Source organism: Leptinotarsa decemlineata, unplaced genomic scaffold (genome assembly GCF_025532065.1).
Source record: "Leptinotarsa decemlineata unplaced genomic scaffold, Ldec_3_MD MMD2_P_RNA_scaffold_2, whole genome shotgun sequence".
NCBI classification, from domain to species: Eukaryota; Metazoa; Arthropoda; class Insecta; order Coleoptera; family Chrysomelidae; genus Leptinotarsa; species Leptinotarsa decemlineata.
The window spans coordinates 23,763,217-23,782,721 of record NW_027412529.1 but is presented as its reverse complement, the minus strand read 5'-3'; the positions used below and the strand labels follow the sequence as shown (position 1 = coordinate 23,782,721).

The following is a 19,505-nucleotide window of genomic DNA, read 5'->3' as shown; positions in this document are numbered from 1 at the left end:
GATCTCAGTCAAATAGTCAAATCTGGAGATATGGTGAAACAGAAGGGCATAGATTCTTCTTACTTTCATGACTTCGTTATTTAAACGTAATTTTACCGTGATCTTTCATAAATTTTCCACTATTTCTGTTTTACAAAAATGAACAGTGTGACGCATTCAAACCAGAAACAGTCCTTTAAAATAATTCATTAACAGACTTGACCCTTTTTATGAATTGTCAAATGAAGAAAGAGTACTACAGGCCAAAATTACAAATATTCATTTCAACTTTCAAGGCATACAACAATTCTTTTTTTCCACAATAAAGAATTTGTATCAGCCTTTCAAATAACTATGACAAAAATGTTACGAAAATATGTTCATTAATAACAGAGATATGCAACACAAAAATGGGAAAATCACCAACGAAACAGTCTAAAAAGAACACCCTGTTTCAATAGTGATGAAATTTTGTTTTTCAAGAAGTTGAAAACAATAATCCAGAACTATAAGAACAACATGTTCAAAAACTCAGACATTTGATAAACGTAACGGAAATACATTTTATTTTACACGCAATTCAGTGATATTTCAATTTTAATCTTAGTTGTCCTGAAGTTATTTCAATTATTAATGTTACGGTTGCAAAATTAAGTGGGAGAGTGAAAAATTGATCTTATAAATCTTCTGGGAGGTGACGATAGAAGTGCCAGAGGTGTTTTCATTGAATAACATGCAGTGTCCCAATCTAATTAACTGCGGTATGGTGAATAAAATTAGAAAATATTCAGTACAACTGGTGCGGTATCGAAACTGCTTTCAAAAAAATTGTTCATTATTGGTCAAATTATTTTAAAACAGTGTGCAAATTATTTAAACAGTATGTTAACTTTTACAAAGTTGTTAAAAATGTAAGCCAATATCGTATTGGTAAACTATAGAACTCATACTCAGAGCCAGACGATTTTTTTTGTATGACATGATGAAGCCACAAAACACAGACATATTTGTTCAGAAGTTTTATTAATAGAAAACTGTTTCAGAATTACTTTATCTATACACTGACTTATACAACGATAATAGTGAGTGGTGTATGAAGCTAATAAGTGTCAAAATACCAAAATTATCCATTAGATAGGATATATAGTCAGAAGTGTGAATTTCCTTCTCCTCACCTTCCAATCCAGTCTCACTTTGATTCAGGACAATTCCAACCATTATAAAAATATAAATTTTGTACATTGAACAGGATGCATTATTAAAAACCTGTGAACATAAATTAAACATCATTTTTGAATGAACAGTGCATATTTCTTACTTATACACACTTTCTTGTGTCATGTCGACTCTCTCTCAAGTGAAGAAAAATGACTAATATTTTGAGTAGGCATTTCAATCCTACACATATCTCCACTGTTTTGCGAAATTATATGTCTTCCATATGAAGCATAAAAATTGTTTTGCGAGTATGTCCGTTTTTACTCCTCAAGATTCCATTCATACTAACAAATGAATATGACTAACTCCTCCACACAGTATGTATTTCATAGTCTGTATAGTGTCGAACTCAAAACTGATCAGTTACAAATCACTGTACAAATGGCATATGTAAATATAATAATTCCAATAATATGATTTTGTATATTAAATGAAAAATGATAGTCTACTCTTCAAATATTTAATATTGAAAATACATTTAGCTGAAGCAAGAAAAACTTCAGAATTTTGAAAAATACATGTTGTGTAAGCTCTACATAATTTTAATGTAATATAAAATTGATCTTGTCTAAGATACAATTTTTTTGAAAGGCTAGCTTGATATGCACATCAAGCATCAAAATTTCAAGTCCATAAAAAGGCAACTGTACCCTAAGTATTTTCAAATACTTGTGGTAACATACAATTTTAGACAATGATACAACAAGCTTATATTGTAACAGTAACACACTACTCACAATATTCTTTCTTTCCTACAGTGTTGCTCCTCTTCTGAAGTACAATGATAATGGGTGCTTCAAATCATAAGGTGGTTTTAAAAATATTTTATCTGCAACAACTTTAGACTGTGCATTGTTCATATTATGCCGAATTACCACTACAATCACTTTCATACTTAATCTACTGGTATTAATCAACATTAATTTCACATATTTCGGTTGATATTGATGCCAAACTTTCCATTTTTCGTGTGATACCAGAAAAGTTTCAGTATTTGTTAGTCACGTATATAAAATCTTGTTTTGAGGAGCGGCACAAAGTTGTTTTTCATTTTATATAATTTTTTTGTTTTAGCATTATTGCTTCAAAATGACTTGCACAACAGTCCCCATTTTTTCTACAATTCAATCAGATATACTGAGATTTTTAGTATAAAAGTAGCAGGGTGAAATCCGACATATGTAAAAACACATCATACACACTTCAGTCCACATTTTGGAAATAAGTTAAAAATGTAAACACTACCGAAATAGAAAACGATAGGAAAACTTCAACGTCAATACTGCATGTACCTAATGAAAAATTTTATTCTGCATGATGAAGGTTGTTCAGAAAGTGAGAATCATTGAACATTTCGTACAGTGTTCAAATGTTTGCCATTTCAAGAAAAATACCAACTTGATACATTCAGTATTGGCAGGATATCAATATTATATTATTTCCACCAACAAAGCATAAGCACAGGATCGCATCTCGAAAATTTGCCGAGTGTATTTTGCGTAAAATGAAAATGAAACACATTTTGTTGTAGAATCTTAAGCTGTTAAATAAGTGGTTCAATGTTGTTAAATATCTTTGGGTGATCAGCAGAACCGAAGTGTACTCTTATAACACAATAAAATTTATTATCGAAATATTAGAATAACTTGTGTTATAAGAGTACACTTCCATTCTGCTGATCACCGAAAGATATTTTCTAAGTTTTGTTCTTAATTAGTCAGTAAAGACTAGTTAAGAACACCATTTGTTTGAATGTGGTTGACAATGTTGTTTGTTGCATGAAAAGACATTCGTTACCAATGACCCATGACTTAACCACTGTTAATACTAGTGGAAATGTTGCATATTATCTGTAGAATAGAATAGAACGTCACTGTTATAAGCTGAAACGCTGAGATAAGTTGGGATGAGTGTATAGGTTACTTTGTGTATTGTATGCGGTGTTATTTCGTAAACTTATATGGTTAAGTTACAGAATAATTGACACAGGCAAAACTCAAAATGTTTCTGAAAGAATCATGTTATCTCATAACCAGCTGTACATGTTTGGTGTTTCATTATGGGGCGTTAGCACATATAGATATGCGCCTTTACACTTTCAGAATTTGACATCATTATCTTTATAAACAACATACTTATTAAAACCTTGAATGGAGAAAAATGAAACAGAAAATTATAGTTAGTCAGTTGGTAGTGTTGATTAGTTTAACTCATGAAACTCTGCTTTAGGACTCTAAAGATGACTTGCATCACAAGCCTCTGAATTAATTATGTGGGTAGCTCAGTAAGGGTCTTTAACTAGTGAAAGACCTCATTAAATATCATTTCATCGATTTTATATTTATGCTTTCAAATAACTTATATTCTTTATTTTTGTTATTTTGTATAGTACAATTTCATAATAATAGGCACTAAATTCTCAGAAATACGATTGCATTAAAACGAAAACCTTGTTGTCAAGGTTGTGACTCTATATATTTAATCATCATTTTTCTTCACCTGTTTAGTATTTTGAGAATTTAGTGCCTACTATTTTGGAATTATAGTAGGTATAGAAGATTATTTTATTTTTGTAACTGAGAACAAGGATTTCGGTATTCGTGACTTGAAAAATATGAAGTTCATATTCCAAATATTCTGGACAATATAAATTACATCTATCAAATTGTTAAAAACAAGTGGTACTAAGTGAGATTCCAGTGTGCGATTCCAATGATATAATTTGTATGATGAAAATTTTATTATAAACTTAGCAAAACAGAATACTTCTCTCAAAACTCGTGTGACTAAGGTTCAAAATCGCTGGTTTAAACCTAGGTGAAATAAAAAAACAATTAGTGTTTACAAAAATAGAGTGCAAAAGAAAGTGCAGTCCACATGTGTAAATTCCAGTGCCTCCAGTCATGACTTCTCTTGTCAACTGTTTTGTTTGTAATACTTCTGAGAAGGAATCTAGGGACTTCATAACCTGTGATACTTGTGATCGATTTCTATAAAAAAATGTTCTGGTCTCAATGCAACCGAGATTAGAGTATGGATCTCAGGGGTTCCCGGCTTCCTCTGTAAAGACTGTCACGAAGATATTTTACAAGTTCCAAAGCTGATAAAGGACCATAGAAGAATAACGAAATGAAGTGGATAAACTCTAATCTTTGGGAAACACAACCTCCGTTTCACCTTCTGTATTATCTGAGGAAATCACGATTTCTGAATTTCAAGAACGCCAAAGACGCTCCTTCTGCAGCCTGATGATCTTCAATTTGCCAGAAATGAGGAATCGCAGCAAACTTAAAGGTTATATTTTTCTAAACTTTGATTCAACAGTCAAACAGCGGGAGCAAGAAAAGCTTTTGAAAGATCTGAAAACAAGGTTGGACAATGTAGAAATAGACATTGGTACAAGATTTGCTGTCCTAAAATAGTTAGTACAAAAGAACTAAAACACAACATAATAAAAAAATACAAATTTATTACCAAAATGTCCGTGGTCTTTGAACAAAGCTCAGAAAACTGTATACGAATGCAGCCATAAATTCCTTCGACAGTCTTGCACTCACTGAAACGTGGCTGAGCAATAGTTTTGAAAACGCAGAACTTAGTTTAGAGAATTATTTTATTTATTGTGAAGACCGATCAGAACAGACAAGTTTGGCAAACAGAGGAAGTGGTTCCCTTATTGCTGTTACCAGAAACATTCAGAGTAGGTTGTTACTTTCTATGAATGAAATAGAACAACTGTTGGTGATAGCTGAAATTCCTGGACATTCTGAGCAGTCTATTTTCCACCTCTCTCTGTACCAAACAAATATTCAGTGTTGCCAAAGATTTAGAAAGACTAGCAGAAAAAATATGCGTTCATACCAATTGATTCTGAGTGATTTCAATCTTCCCAAAACTAGTTGGTCCCATGATGATTTATGCTCTTAAGCTATACCACTTGTCGGCTCAATGAGTTCAGAAATCAAAGCAGTTGATATTGTTTCCAACATTTGTGCCTTTAAAAATTTATTTTAGATAAATAACGTTTACAATGACTACGGTTCCATACTTGATTTAGTTGTAAATGATAACTCGCAGACAAATATCATCCCTTTTTAGCATCGATGAGTATTATTGATTTTAAAAACGCTGACTTTAAATCTACCCAATATTATTTGGGTTTTGTCAATTGAGACCAACTGTTACTCAACAGATCAACCCAAGATATGCTTGATGTTTTCTATGATATAATTCACCATTTTATATCAATTAAAAAAATTTCAACTGGAATTCTTTTTAATTGAAACATCTATTTACTTGAAGAAAGAAGGCTACTTGAATATTACAGGGTGTCCCATTGACTACCTAACATTTTCTCATTCAAGCTCACAATGCAAAAAAAGAAAAATTGATAATATGGAATTTATTAAATTCACCGAATATTCGGCAGTAACTAATATTGAGACATACTGGAATTTTGTGAACTCCAAGCGTAAGCATAATATGTATTATGATGGTGAAAAATGTATGGAGATTAAGCTTGTCGTAATGTTCCAAAATTATTTAGTTCAGTGTACTCTGTAACAACCTGTTCGGATTACGAACCTGTACACTCCTCTCTCTTATCTTGTTTTCAATCTGTGCCTGTAAATTTCTTAAATCTATGAGAAATTAAATAGTCCGAATGGTATTCCTCCAACATTATTGAAGCACTGTAACTTTGTACAGCACAATCTTTACAAATTATTTTCGAAAATTTTATTAAACAGGGCATTTTGCCAGACTTCTGGAAATACAGCTTTGCAACCCCTATATGCAAATCTGGTGATTTATGGCCGACATTCGGTACTGATTTTCTAATGCAGAATTTCTATGCTTAGCAGACTATTTGAAAGTTTCCAAGAAAATTGATTCACAAGACGACTGTATTGAACTCCAGAGTGAACTCAACCAATTTTCTACTTGGTGTTTTGTCAATGATATGGAACTTAATACACGTAAATGCCATTCGATAACTTTCAGCTGCAAACATATTCCTTTTGCATTCTCTTATTCTAATCAAGTCCCACTCAATAATGTTACGGACTTGAAAGACATGGGTTTACTTCTGAACTTCTGAAGTGATTTTGTAATTTTTTTACAAAGTTAGAATTTGGTTTACATTTTTGAATTTACTTAAAATCTTTCAGTATTACATTTATTAATGTCGATAAACTTCAATTTACTCATTTTCTCCACTCAAAGTTTGGAATCTATTAATATTTTTACACAATCGGATTCTGAACCTCTTAACAATTTGCATCTAGTTACAGATGTAAACAAAAACCTTCCTCCATTTTTATATTTACAATATTCTTTTCAATTAACAACGAAAATCTATTGCTAGAACAGAGGTGGATTTCAACTTATGAAGTTAGTTTAATTTCTTTTTTATTTATGGTTTTTTCCATTAGTAATGTAATACAACTAGGACTCCAATATACTTCCTCTCATGCAATCATCTCCAAGTTGTTATTATTAGAATGAAAAATACATGAGTATGCTGATAAGGATCTTTAGATGAGATTTACGACTACCAATGCCTCAAAAATTCTTGTTACCTTTGTTTATTACCTTATGATGCACTGTTTGGAACCTTTGGAGTTTTTTCTCAACACCAAATCGTTATTTTGGGTTTACTGATTACTACATAAGGACACATTGCAAAAATAAATTTGGATAGGCAATATTGTGAAATTAATTTTTATATAGCTGAAAATTGTTTTATATAAACATATTGTGAAATAATAGATAAGGCAAAATTGTAAAATTAATTTAGGTTGGTATACCTGTATGGGTGGTAAGCCTGGATGGTTTACCTATATGGGATACCTATATAGCATAAATAGGGTTAGCTCGCATTAGTTTCTAGTTTTGATCTTCCTCTTTGAAGATGATCACTTGGTGATCGAAACACGTGTCGAGGTGTTGAAAATAACGATTTGGTGTTGGGAAAAAACTCCAGTAACCTTTGTTTATGATTTTCTAAACTTGAAACATCACATTACATCAACTTGGTGGTTGGTGAAATACTCTTTTTACATTAAGAGGTTTCAATTCAGATCTTTCAATTTGAATAATCTAATTTCAGGTATTAAAATAAAAAAATCTACCTCTGTTTCGCAACTGGAGGACAAAGATTATTCGGATAACACTGGAATGTAAAAATAAAAAGTAAAATTTTATATTTGGATGCTTAATATGGAAATTAATCCGAATTTCAGTTTTAATATGCCCATTTCCTTTTCAAAAATTTTGCAAAACAATTTTCTGGAGTGCGTTTACGAGAATTCTTATCTACATTTCATTCAACTGAAGACTATACATTTTCGTATGAACAACTGTAGACAAAAATTAATTTGCTTATCTTCTATGTTATTCTAATCCTTAACTACATTCACAAATAATACTGATTTTGTGCATTTCAAGTCTACAGTTTCAGGAAAAACACACATTGTTCCTTAAAAATTATTTGAAATTATTATTTTTTCTTCAGATTATACTTTGAAGAGTATCTGAGTTTTATTTCTTTTGTCTAATATATTTCAAGTAATAGAGTTAGTTCTTTTGTATGAAAATTGAAATTTTAATGAGGCTTTTCCTAATAATTTATAGATTCAATTCTACTGGCATTCTGTGTCACAGAATTGTGATCAGAGAAATGAATAAGGGTTTCATCTTTGGCTTTCTAGAAAACTGAAGACCTTTTTCTCCTAAAAATTTTACCCCCTTTCAATGAAAACAAGCTTTCAACTTATTCTTGTATATTTCTGTCATTCCAAAAAATGTTATCACATAAATTTATTCATTATTTATCACACAAATCAAATATAATTATTGAGCTTTTCCCCATTCTCAACTCAATAGCACAAGTTTGAATGGATTATTTGAAAAAGTTGTAAGTTTTCAAAAATATTCATTCGGATTGCTAATAAATTTAGAATTCAGTTGCAAAATTACTGCAAACCTCAGGCATACTCTTAAAGCAAACTTAAAGCATATTCGAAGAAAAGTAGCTGATGTCACGAACATCCGTGGGAACATTCATTAGGTAATAGATTTGACAGGTGCCACAGTTCATCATATTTTTTTATCGTCACCCATCAATGGATCGATGCATGAGCAAACGTGAGACACACCAGTCAATCTTCTATGAGCATATACATTGAAATGTCGAATGCAGGCGTTTCAGAAACTATTTGTTTTATAAAAATTTGTTCAACATTTTTCCACTAAAAGTTTCTGAATACTGAATATCTAAAATAAATCTCAAATATAATTTCCATGGAACCATGAGTATATTCCTGCCCAGGTAAAAGTACACTCTACAGCAAATGAAGGAAGAGAGGATCATTTTTTTAATTAGCAAAAATGTGATATTTATTAGTGAAATGATTGGAAATTATAAGCTGATACAATATTCTTATTTCACAAGAAAAAATAAAATTGCAAATCAATTAATGAAATATCAAGCATTTAGCAATTAGCATTTTGAATATGGGTTCTCAAGTTGAACTTTAATGTCAGTAAATTATTTGAAAACCAGTTCAAAGTTTAGACTTTTTAAAATCATTGAAAATTTTAGGAAATAATATACATTTTCAATGAATACTGATGTCATTAAATTAATTTGTATGAGAGGACAAAATTACTAAAAAAATATAAAATATATCCTAATCTTCGTTACAAGGATTATCACAAAAATAAAGTCAGACTTAAAATTATAGATAAGAGTAACATTACATAAACTTAATAAAATCCACAATTATATAAAAATGTACATAGTGATGTTCGATTTGAGGAATGAGTTGGGTAATTGCTAAAACTCATTTGATAAGTAATCTCCTCACTTGCTCCTCGAGTTCTTTTATGCGCTGTTCACTATTTGACAATTGTTTCTTCAATTTTCTTATTTCTTCACACTGAGACTGATAAGCTCGTCGAAGCTATTATATGAAACAAAAAAAAGTCATGAAATAAAATGTCATCCATCGAGGAAAAGTAGCACAAAACCTCTCGAAGATGAAAGATTAGTGACACATTCAACAGAATTTCTCGTTAACGATGAAGTGTCTAGAAGTTTTATAACATTGAGAAGAAAACAACTTGACTGTGTTTTGTCCATTTCATAATCATTTCCAGATTAAGTTGCACGAAAAATTTGTTCTATGGAATTACATTAATGATATAATTACAAAAATAACAAGTATGCACTTACATCATTATCCGTCAATATATTCTCTCCAATGTTATTCATCTCTCTGGTTAGAGATATGTCTTTATTATTAACTTCAACATGACTGAAACGTTGCTGTAACTGCTGAAACTTTGTCGTTTGATTATTCGAAGTCTTTTGGCTTTTCTCAGTAATTAAATCCTTTGGTCTGTAATCAGGTACTGTCTCAGTAGAAAGAAAAGCAAATTTTCTTTTATTGTTGTCAATAAGTGGTGCATTTATCTTATTATAGTTACTCTGTTTTATTGAGGTTATGTTGAGGATTGTACTTTCCCCTGAAAATTAAGAACAAGTTGAAGCAAAATACAAAGTTTAATGGTTCCAAAGTACAATCCTATGAAGTACACAAACTATATCATTCTGAAAGTCGAAGTGCTTCAAAAATTGCCATCTATTTTTTTTTGTATGAAACCAGCAGATAAATTAAAACCTTCCGAAAATATCCAATTTTTATTAGTATTCCAAATCCAGATGCAATCATCTCAATAAACAACAACTAAAATGATATTTTGAACTTTGACTGTATTACAGCATTCGTTTTATAATTTTTGAAAATATTCTGCTTTGCTAACACTCTCATTCATAAATGTTACTTTCAAATGATAACGTTAATTATAAGGACATAGTCATTCATGGCCGGAGTCACGATTAGAGAGAATAAAAACTGGGCTGATAGGCCGTAGTTGAATGTAACATATAATACCAAATGTTGCAGACATAATGTTTCATACTACAAGTTCCATTCAACCACGGTCTAGCGAAGCCCAGATTTTGTTCTCTCTCATGATAATATAATTTGGTTAAATCCAGTAGACCCATATTTCAAACTTGTTATGTTTCATTTGCCACCTCTATGATCCCAGATCTTCAAGTGGATGCAAACCTTGGTGCTAGTTTGATAAACAGCACCAAGCACCATTATGGCGAAATGGTAATATTTTTTGTACAAAAATAGCCATAATGATAAACCACCTCGTCAGAAATTCCCAGCCATCGAGGGATATAGTGTACGAATTCATCTCTTCTCAATTCTGCACATCTTGTCCACACTTGTTCTCTGTATTTTTCAACTATGTGTACAAGAAGAAAAGTTTCCAATTGTAAAATATATTTTCATTTATAAGTTGATGAGGTATCAATTTTAATCTGCTTTAATTTCATAAGATTGTAAAATGTAATTCTCTGTATGTGTTCCAATTATTACTCACCTGTTTTCATTGATACAAGAATGGGCATTGCATTTGATCCTCTAATCCATTCTTGAGCTGAGAGTGCAGGCTTAGAACCAATTGTATCGGGGTAGAGATCATCGTGAAACTGGTCACTTTTACGAGGTACAATCATGCTGATAGGTTCACACATACCCTTGGTCGCATGAAGTTTATAAAAACGGAATATTTCACACTGAGAAGTTTTGAGACCTCTTTTAGGCATACATCCTAAACCTCTCTGGAAATACAAATGGAATACATTGGAATTTTGGAAAAGAACTTTCCAAAAGAAAAATAAGTATTAATGCTCATTTCTTTATATCTTATACTGATTCAGTTCAATCATGATCCCCATGTACAGTTTTTCTGAAGATACAAGCAAATACAACGAATTTCAGAATACTGCAAAATATTCAACAATGTCACATTGTAACAAGGCATATAATAATGAGATGTTGATTAACAATTTCCATCAATAGGAAACATTTAATGTTCACCAATACTTCAGCGATTGAAAATCTCAATCTCAATTCAAATCTTAACAAAAATGACTGGAGGATATCACTAGATTGCAATATATAGAACATGGAAGAAAATAACAGTTTACTGTACAAGGTGTTTCATAAGTCATGGTTCGATATGAAGAAGAAAGTCATTTTTGATAAAAAAAGTTAATATAGCATGGGTTCCTTTTTGTTAGAAACTAATATGGTAAGAACGCAAGGACGTTTTTAATTGTTCTTTAGAAGTAGCAGCATGTTTTTAAAAATCAAATTTCTGTCGGTTTAATAAGAGTACCTAAAAGGTATTCCTATTAAACCAACATTTTTTATCGTTATATTCTAATTGAATGTTCCAGTATAGAAATAAAACTATTGATCAAAAATTCAAACCGCATTAAAAACTCATGTAGCAATACTATTTTCATAAGGTAAAATATTATTTTAATTAGGAACAAATTTAATAGTTTTTTCTGACTGAGCTGTCTTGAGCTCCTTTAACTTATTGCCAATTTTTAAAGAATAATTTTAAGGCTAATGTGAGCCTAATTTTTTTATAACAATTTTATTTTCACATTAAGTATCAGAGTACATTATTCGAAATAAAGTGACATAAGTACTTGGAATTTCTTAACAAAAGAGACCTTGCTTTGATCTAAAGATGAAGTGCAAACAAACTGGCAAGAAATTGATAGGACAGAAATTCTTTTTCGGCAATCGTCCGGGAAGTATCCACTTCGCGTAGGTTTTTTTCTTCGGAAAAAATCAAATCGTTGTTGTCACTGTAAGTATGAACATCTTGATAGGTATGATTTTGATAGATGCAGTTGATCATTACCATAGCATGGTTTTTGTTCGCAGTTATCGCAATAATTTATGGAAAGCAACAGCGATAGTGAGTTTGAAAATGTACCTTACGAAATTTCCAATGCAGCAGCAGCTGCTGCTGCTGCTGTTATAACTGAGTAAGAAAAGCTGCTGTTGTATAGGCCATATTTATCTTTACGCACATCCCATATTCCACATAACAGATTATTTGTGAGTCACAAAAAAAAGGAAAATGCTCGATTCAGCCTGTTGGTATCCATAGGTTTGAGAATTTCTGATTGAAAATCACAGAATTTTTAAATTTACTCATCCAAAAAATTACACAGGCCAAAGCATTCGTCGAACTTCAGCGACATTATTTGCTGATAATGAGAAACGGAAATTTAACCTTCTTGTTCTGACTTCAATATGAGGCATTTAAATATAATGAGCATTTCAAACAAATAGAATTCATTCAATATTAGCAATTGTTTCTGTTAGTACCTACCTTCTGTTCGAATTATAATACTTAATACAAATAAAGAATAAAATGTTCGAAATTTTGTTCTACAAAAAAATTAAATGAAGAAATGTGTCTCATTGATTTGTTATTCTACACGGTTGCCAAAAAAAATTGCACGCAACACATCCAAAAACACACAGACTTCCAGGGCTCGCCTACGACTTGTCGAAGAATTTTATCTACTCTACAATATTTTGACTTGTTTCGTAAATTACCTCACCTGAAAAATATTTAATGCATTACCCAACATGTACAAAACTTATATTGGCCGTTTTTTCAGCTGACCCCACTATTGCTATCTCGTAAACGGTAACACCTACAAGGTCGGTTAAATCGGACAAAAGTTTCCTGTTTTGAAGAACCAGAATAATCTCTATTCAGATCGAAAATATCAGTGATTGTTTGTGAAATATTCGTCAAAAACTAGAACTGTCGAATTTAATTTTTTGACTCTACCCGTCCATTTGGAATGATATAAAAAAAGAAGAGGAAAGGTTGAGTTTAAAAACAGCTGAGGTTGAGTTTAAAAACAGCTGAGGTTGAGTTTGAAAACAGCTTTGCTGACACTCCGCCCATTCACCTCATTTTTTTTTTTGTATATTCTGTATGTTCTTACTTCAGGTGAATAAAGACGTTTTATTATTATTATTATTATTATAACTTTCAATACTGTTTCATATTTGTTATAATCTGATATAAACCAATTTGCAATGCGACTTTTGGTTCATTACATTTCATCATCAACTTTATTTTTTTAAATACGGACCACTAGTTATTTCATCGATTTTTGTAGCCACTGTAATAACAAATTCAGCTATGGATGTTTCTGATGTTTTCGGGCAAATAAAAATAGCGGAGAAAAAATGTATGAGAGTACTGAATTGAATTGATGAACGTGAGTCATGAACTAACAGAATATGTATAATTGTCAAATTTACTGTCAATTTTTCTAACGAAGAACAAGTTGATATGTTTTTCGTACACGCGAGATGTTTGGGAAATGCTACTGGATTTCTAGCTTTGTAAGAGGAATTGTACCCTGAGAGACGTCAGCTATCAAAAAGATATTTTCAGCGCATTGAGAAGAGTTTGAGAATCATGGTTCATTAGAAAAACCCTCAGAGTTGTACAGTAACTGAGAGAGGTGGCGATACTGAAATTGGCATTTTGGGTTAGTTCAGAAGAAATTCTCAGTAATAATAAAGTGATATTTATTCGATTCAGGATTTGTGGAATATTACTGAGAAATATTGCACATCATAGTGCTGTATCGACTACGTCAGTTCGAAAAATGTCGAGAAGAAATAAATTTAAACCTCACCAAGTACGAAAAATCCTCCACTTACGTTTAACGAACTGTAATATAAAAAAAAACTAATCAATGTAGTTTATTGTATGATTTTCACTATGTTTTACTGTTTCACTATGTTTTATAGTGAAAATCATACATTAAACTATATTGATTAGTTTTTTAATATGGATTTTCATAAGTATCGGCCAGTTCTATTCAAGAACTGTAATAGGAAAAAATATTTTGTAGATGGCCTTTCAGACAACATCGTCAGGATAATGAAATCTGTCATGAAATGTTATGGTGTGTTGAGAGTAAATTCTCAAATAACGGATGGTTTAACAGAAGTGCTCATTGTCATTGATTATTGACGAAAAGAAAATTACTTCCTACATAAAGCAACAAATTTCCAAGAGAGCTTTGGAGTTAATGTTTGGCTTGGTGTGCTAGACACCAAGATTATAGGTCTTGTAGCGATTCAATTATCCCGAATGCGGAACTGAGATAATTGTCTACCTGTTATCCATCAAAAGAGAGACATGATGATCCCACTGGCGTGGAGAGGACATATGCCAGAGTATGTTATAGTCCTTACTTTTTTGAGACATCTTTGACGGAAAAATTATATTTGAAATTCTTGTCGGAGACTTTAGTTGAGTTGTTGGAAGATTTGCCTTTTAATATTCTGAGAAAATATTAGTTTTCCCAAAATGATGGAGCTCCGCCACATCGCAGAACTATTTGCCGAGATTTTCTCAAAACGACTATGATTTGATGACGGATAGGAAATAACAGTCCTATTGAATGGTCACCACGTTCACCTAACCTAACCCTTCTGGACTTTTCATTGTGGGGCTTCATTAAAGACAAGGTATTTGGCTCAACTTTTGGCAATATTGACGAATTGAAAGAAACAATGCGGAAAGTTTGCATAGTTATAACACCACAAATGCTGGAAATTTTCCATGAAAATACTATTTTAAGAGCGAATATGTTGTTTAAGGAACGATGCACAAAATTTTGAACATTAAACGAAATATCGTTTAGACACGCCCGAGGGAGCCACTGTATGGCGAAACACGTGTTGCGTTTTTGTAAAACTATCTAGTGAAAATCACACAATAAAGTGTTTTTAGAATACGTAAGATATCGTGGCATATTACCTGTTCTTTCGATATGTGGAGTTTATGTATAGCTCTGAGTTCTAGACCCAAAAAATATGAGGTAGCTCTGACTGGGAATTGTATGATCATACAGTTATAATGAGAAAAATGTCGGTAAACACTTGTATTGTAATACATAGATGAATTTGTTATTACAGTAGCTACAAAAAGCGATGAAAAAAAGTAGAGGTCTGTATTTAAAAAATAAAGTCGATGAAATCTAATGAACGAAACGTTGCATTGTATTGCAAATTGGTTTATATCATATCATAACAAATATAAAACAGTACTGAAAGTTACTCTGCCTTTTTTTATATCATTCGAAACGGAATTCGACAATTCTAATTTTTGGCGAATTTTTCAAAAAACACCCACTAATATTTTCGATCTGAAAAGAGATTATTCTAGTTTCCCAAAATTGAAGATTTTGGTCAGATTTAACCGATCAGCTAAAAAAAACGGTTTATAGTCAACAACTTTATTAAAAAGAATCATAAAAATTGACTTACATGTGACAGACATATGTGGGACACACCCATGGAAGTTTGAGCAGCCATTGAATATTATTTCTTAACTAGATATTCAACACTGGTTAAAATCATGATTGTTCTAACAGCGCGGCTGTGCCTCTGATTACCTACTTTTATCGGGAAGTACAATCGGGAAAATAATTTTGGCGTAAATAAATTTGGCAAGTGTTGACAACTACACATATACCAGTAGGGAACGGGAACCCCCAATTATTTCTTTTGTGTAAGTAATATATGAATATTACTGGAGTTCTATCCCAACACCAAACCGTTATTTTCAACACCTCCACATGTGTTTCAATCACCAAGTGATCATGTTCGAGAGGAAGACTAAACTTAGTCTGCATACAATTTTGGCCTTATTTATAACAAATATACCTGCGTCTTAAATGTCTTGAAATTAATTTCACATTGTTGCCTTATCTACTAGTCAGGTAAATCTGATAACTAAAAATATTATTTCATCAAGCTAAATGGTAAACTATTAGGTATTGGTCCACCATCGTTATTCATAATATTATTTTGTTGACCTAATACTAAGCTCTCATAGGCATCTAGATGCCTGTTGTTGTTAACTTGATTAACTAATCTTAACGAACTACAATCTATGGAATGGTTTTGTTGCAAAACATGATGGGCAACTGCTGATTTTTCTGGTCTTCCATATTTTAGGTGTGCTGGGTGTTCCTTATATCTTATTTTAATAGATCTTTCAGTATGTTCATAATATTTTGCATCGCAGTCCTTACATTCAATTTCGTAAATTCCAGACTTTCCGAATTCTCGACTTTGTCCTTTGGATTTCCCTAGGATTAAAACAAGTCATACACTACAGAGCTTCTTAGGAAATCCAAAAGACAAAGTCGAGAATACAGAAAAGTCAGGAATTAACGACTAAATTTACAGACTACAGACTAAAAGATCTATTGAAATGTGATATAAGGAACACTTAGCTTACTTAAAATATGAAACACCAGAAAAATCATCTATCACCCATCATGTTTTTCAACAAAACCATTCCATAGATTGTAGTTCATTAAGATTAGTTAACAACAACAGGGCATCTAGATGACTAAGAGAGCTTAGTAATAAGTAAACATAATAATATTATGAATAACAATGGTGGACACCAAAGATTCCAAACAGTGCATCACAAGTACAAGTGACATATAATGGCAAATAATAGATAGGTACGTCCTCATTAGAGATAAATGAATTAAGAGATAATTGATAAACTTACAACCAATAATTGATAGATTCATGAATGCATAGTTACAATTCATATAACATTTTCGAAGATTGGTTGCCTACAGATTATTATCTGATTTTTTGCCGACTCTTGATACATGTTTTCGTCAGGAAGGGCTTGATTCCGGAAAAATTACCATCTTCATCCACTGAAACGGCATTCCCATATTTCTGTTCCGATGCAGTGTCGGTATCCTCATCGTGTAAATCAATAATCAGATCATCCACGTTGATGTCTATCATGGGTTCAAATTTCTTTGATAGCTCACAAAGAGATTTCCACTGCTAAGAAGAAAACTGTTTTTCGTCACAATTTTGCATGACATCGTTGAAATTGAAAGAAAAATTTTCATTTGCCACATAGTCTTTCAGTCCAGTCCAAACCAACTCAGTTGTATTAAAATCCGGGTGATATAGCAGTAATCGTGCAATGTTGTGATTTGTGCCGTTTGAATTTTGGCTTATAGTTGTGGGTTTCAGCATATTTTTTCCAAATGGAATATTCTCCTCTAATAACTATGATTGCATAATGACTTTTCTGTTTGATGTCCTTGGCATTTTGTATATTATGATATGGTGCATTATCGATCACAACGCTTCTCAACAGCAGATTCGGAATCTACTATTTCGACACCCATTTCTTATAATTATCAAAATTCATCTTATTGTCATAATAACCCGTATTACAATTTCATTTCCATCTAATGTAAGCATTAGACACATACCAATTTTCACCATCCACATGTATTATGATCAGGTTTCATCAGTCATTCCATGGTGTGTAGCATGAATATATGTTTCATCCATATAAATAATAGGTCGACATTCTTCTTTATAGATCCGCGTATTCTTCAAGAATTTTATCCTAAGTAGTCAAATAGGCTGGCGTTCCATCAATATTGTCTTGTTATTTTACCCCTTTCTCCAACAAAAATATAAGTTTATGAATTTTTTTCGCAAAGACTCCCTGCTATCCTGATAGCTATATCTCGGATGATAATTTTATAAATTTCCCTAAGCATAGGAACTCGTTTCTCTTTGATCGGGGTTTTCCGAAGTATTGAAGAAATTTATGGACAATCCTTAATATAGTGTTCATGAAATCATCAAGCTGGAGACTGAATTATCGACTTTGACCAGGGATATTTTTGATGACACTGTAAGTTATGGTCAAAATGACTATATTATAGTGATGTTCAGTACTAAGAATATCAGTAATTGCAAAACCTTAAATTTAGCATTGAAAAATATCTTGCCTAACAGCAAAACGACAAATATAGTAATATTGTTTTTAAAACAATATGCAGGATTGAGATAGGCGAAGATAAAGTTGACAATACAGTCGTGAGTACCTATAACAAGCTCAGCCTATGATGATTCAGTAGTAAACTCAGAATCCTGTTCTGCTGACCAAGTAGAAGAGGACTCTTTTATAGAAATAAAAAATGTGGGAACGGTATATCTCTGATGCTGCTGAACATTCAGTCAGTAAGAAATAAAGTAGATGAACTCTATATATTCTTAGATGGCCATAAGTTCCCTAATATTGTTTTGCTAACAGAACACTGGCTGGAGATGAAAGAGCCTCTGCATGTACCAAATTACATTACTATTGCGAAATATTCCAGGCAGAACAGCCAGCATGGGGGCACATTGATCCTCATAAACATGGATTTTATTTAAAATCATTATTTCACTGAAATTAAAAACTTTGTATGTTGGCTGAGAAGGAGTTCAAATTCTCTTGTATATATAGAAAAAATCATAAATTATTTATTATTTGTCTATATCATTCCCCATTATCCAGCGAAAATATTTTTTCAGAAAGATTGGAAGTCTTGCTATCACAGATTCCTTATAATGCGACTGCAATAGGGAATATGCATAAAAAATAAAATGGCCTGATTTTTTTATCCTGAGCTTTTAAGGTCCTAGTATTACACTCAATTCGTTATTTTCTAGTTTAATATGTATTTAACTATTTAAAACATAAATCAAAAAGTGAAAAATTTACGAGCGAAATTCAAATTTGTAAAATGCCCCACCATTGGTCGAAATGAAACGTGACGTCATACGGCATGTCCTGTCAGTCACCTTTGATTTATTTTCATACATTCAGGTTGTGTTGGAGAGAAAAATTGGTTGTATTGCTATTCTAGCTTAGTTTTCTAATATTTAAATGTCAAGAAATACTAAGCGTCATCAACAGCAATGACAGACAACGGTTTTATGAAAGCACAGTTGGATAATCTTCCAAAAATAGATGCATTCATGATGACCGCATATTTTGCGTCAAACACGGATTTTACAGCTGCTGAGGATAAGGGAGTAAAAGCTGCAAGGTAATTATTGTAAAACATGGTATTTTTAATCTAGTAAATCTGTTTTTATGCATACATGCACTTGATTTTATGAAAAAATAATTACTACTCTTACAGCTATGTTTATTTTTTTTTCTATATCAAAATGAAGTGAATATTGAATAAAAAAATATTAAAACATTGTCTGCATATTCCCTATTCTGACTGGAGATTTCAATATAAATTTTAAAGACAAAGCCTCAATGTCAACAAAATCGTTAGAAAATCTATTAATCAGCTTTAATTTAGAGATGCATGTTGAATTGACAACACGTCACTAAAATATTCTAGTTCTATCACTGACTATGTTTGTTCTAACATGAAGGGTATCAAATGCGATGTCATCAATGCAGGCATATCGGATCATGAAGCAGTAATGTTTTATTTACCTCAGATATTTGAAAAAAGTAGTAGGAAAAAA

General features: G+C 31.8%; 1 protein-coding gene across 4 annotated transcripts in view; it reads right to left on the bottom strand.

Annotated features, from left to right (window-relative positions):
• Nucleotides 1-6,262: 6,262 nt before the first annotated feature.
• The window catches only part of LOC111507440 (coronin-2B), a 67,435-nt gene continuing 54,192 nt past the window's right edge, over nt 6,263-19,505 (bottom strand). For all 4 annotated transcript variants that reach the window (XM_074185994.1, XM_023162733.2, XM_023162735.2 and 1 more), the window contains 3 exons: nt 10,660-10,900; nt 9,434-9,726; nt 6,263-9,161 (listed from right to left, as the gene is read on the bottom strand). In XM_074185994.1, coding sequence (XP_074042095.1) covers nt 9,042-9,161; nt 9,434-9,726; nt 10,660-10,900 — 654 coding nt within the window. In that variant the 3' untranslated portion in view covers nt 6,263-9,041. The remainder of the gene's footprint in view (nt 9,162-9,433; nt 9,727-10,659; nt 10,901-19,505) is intronic.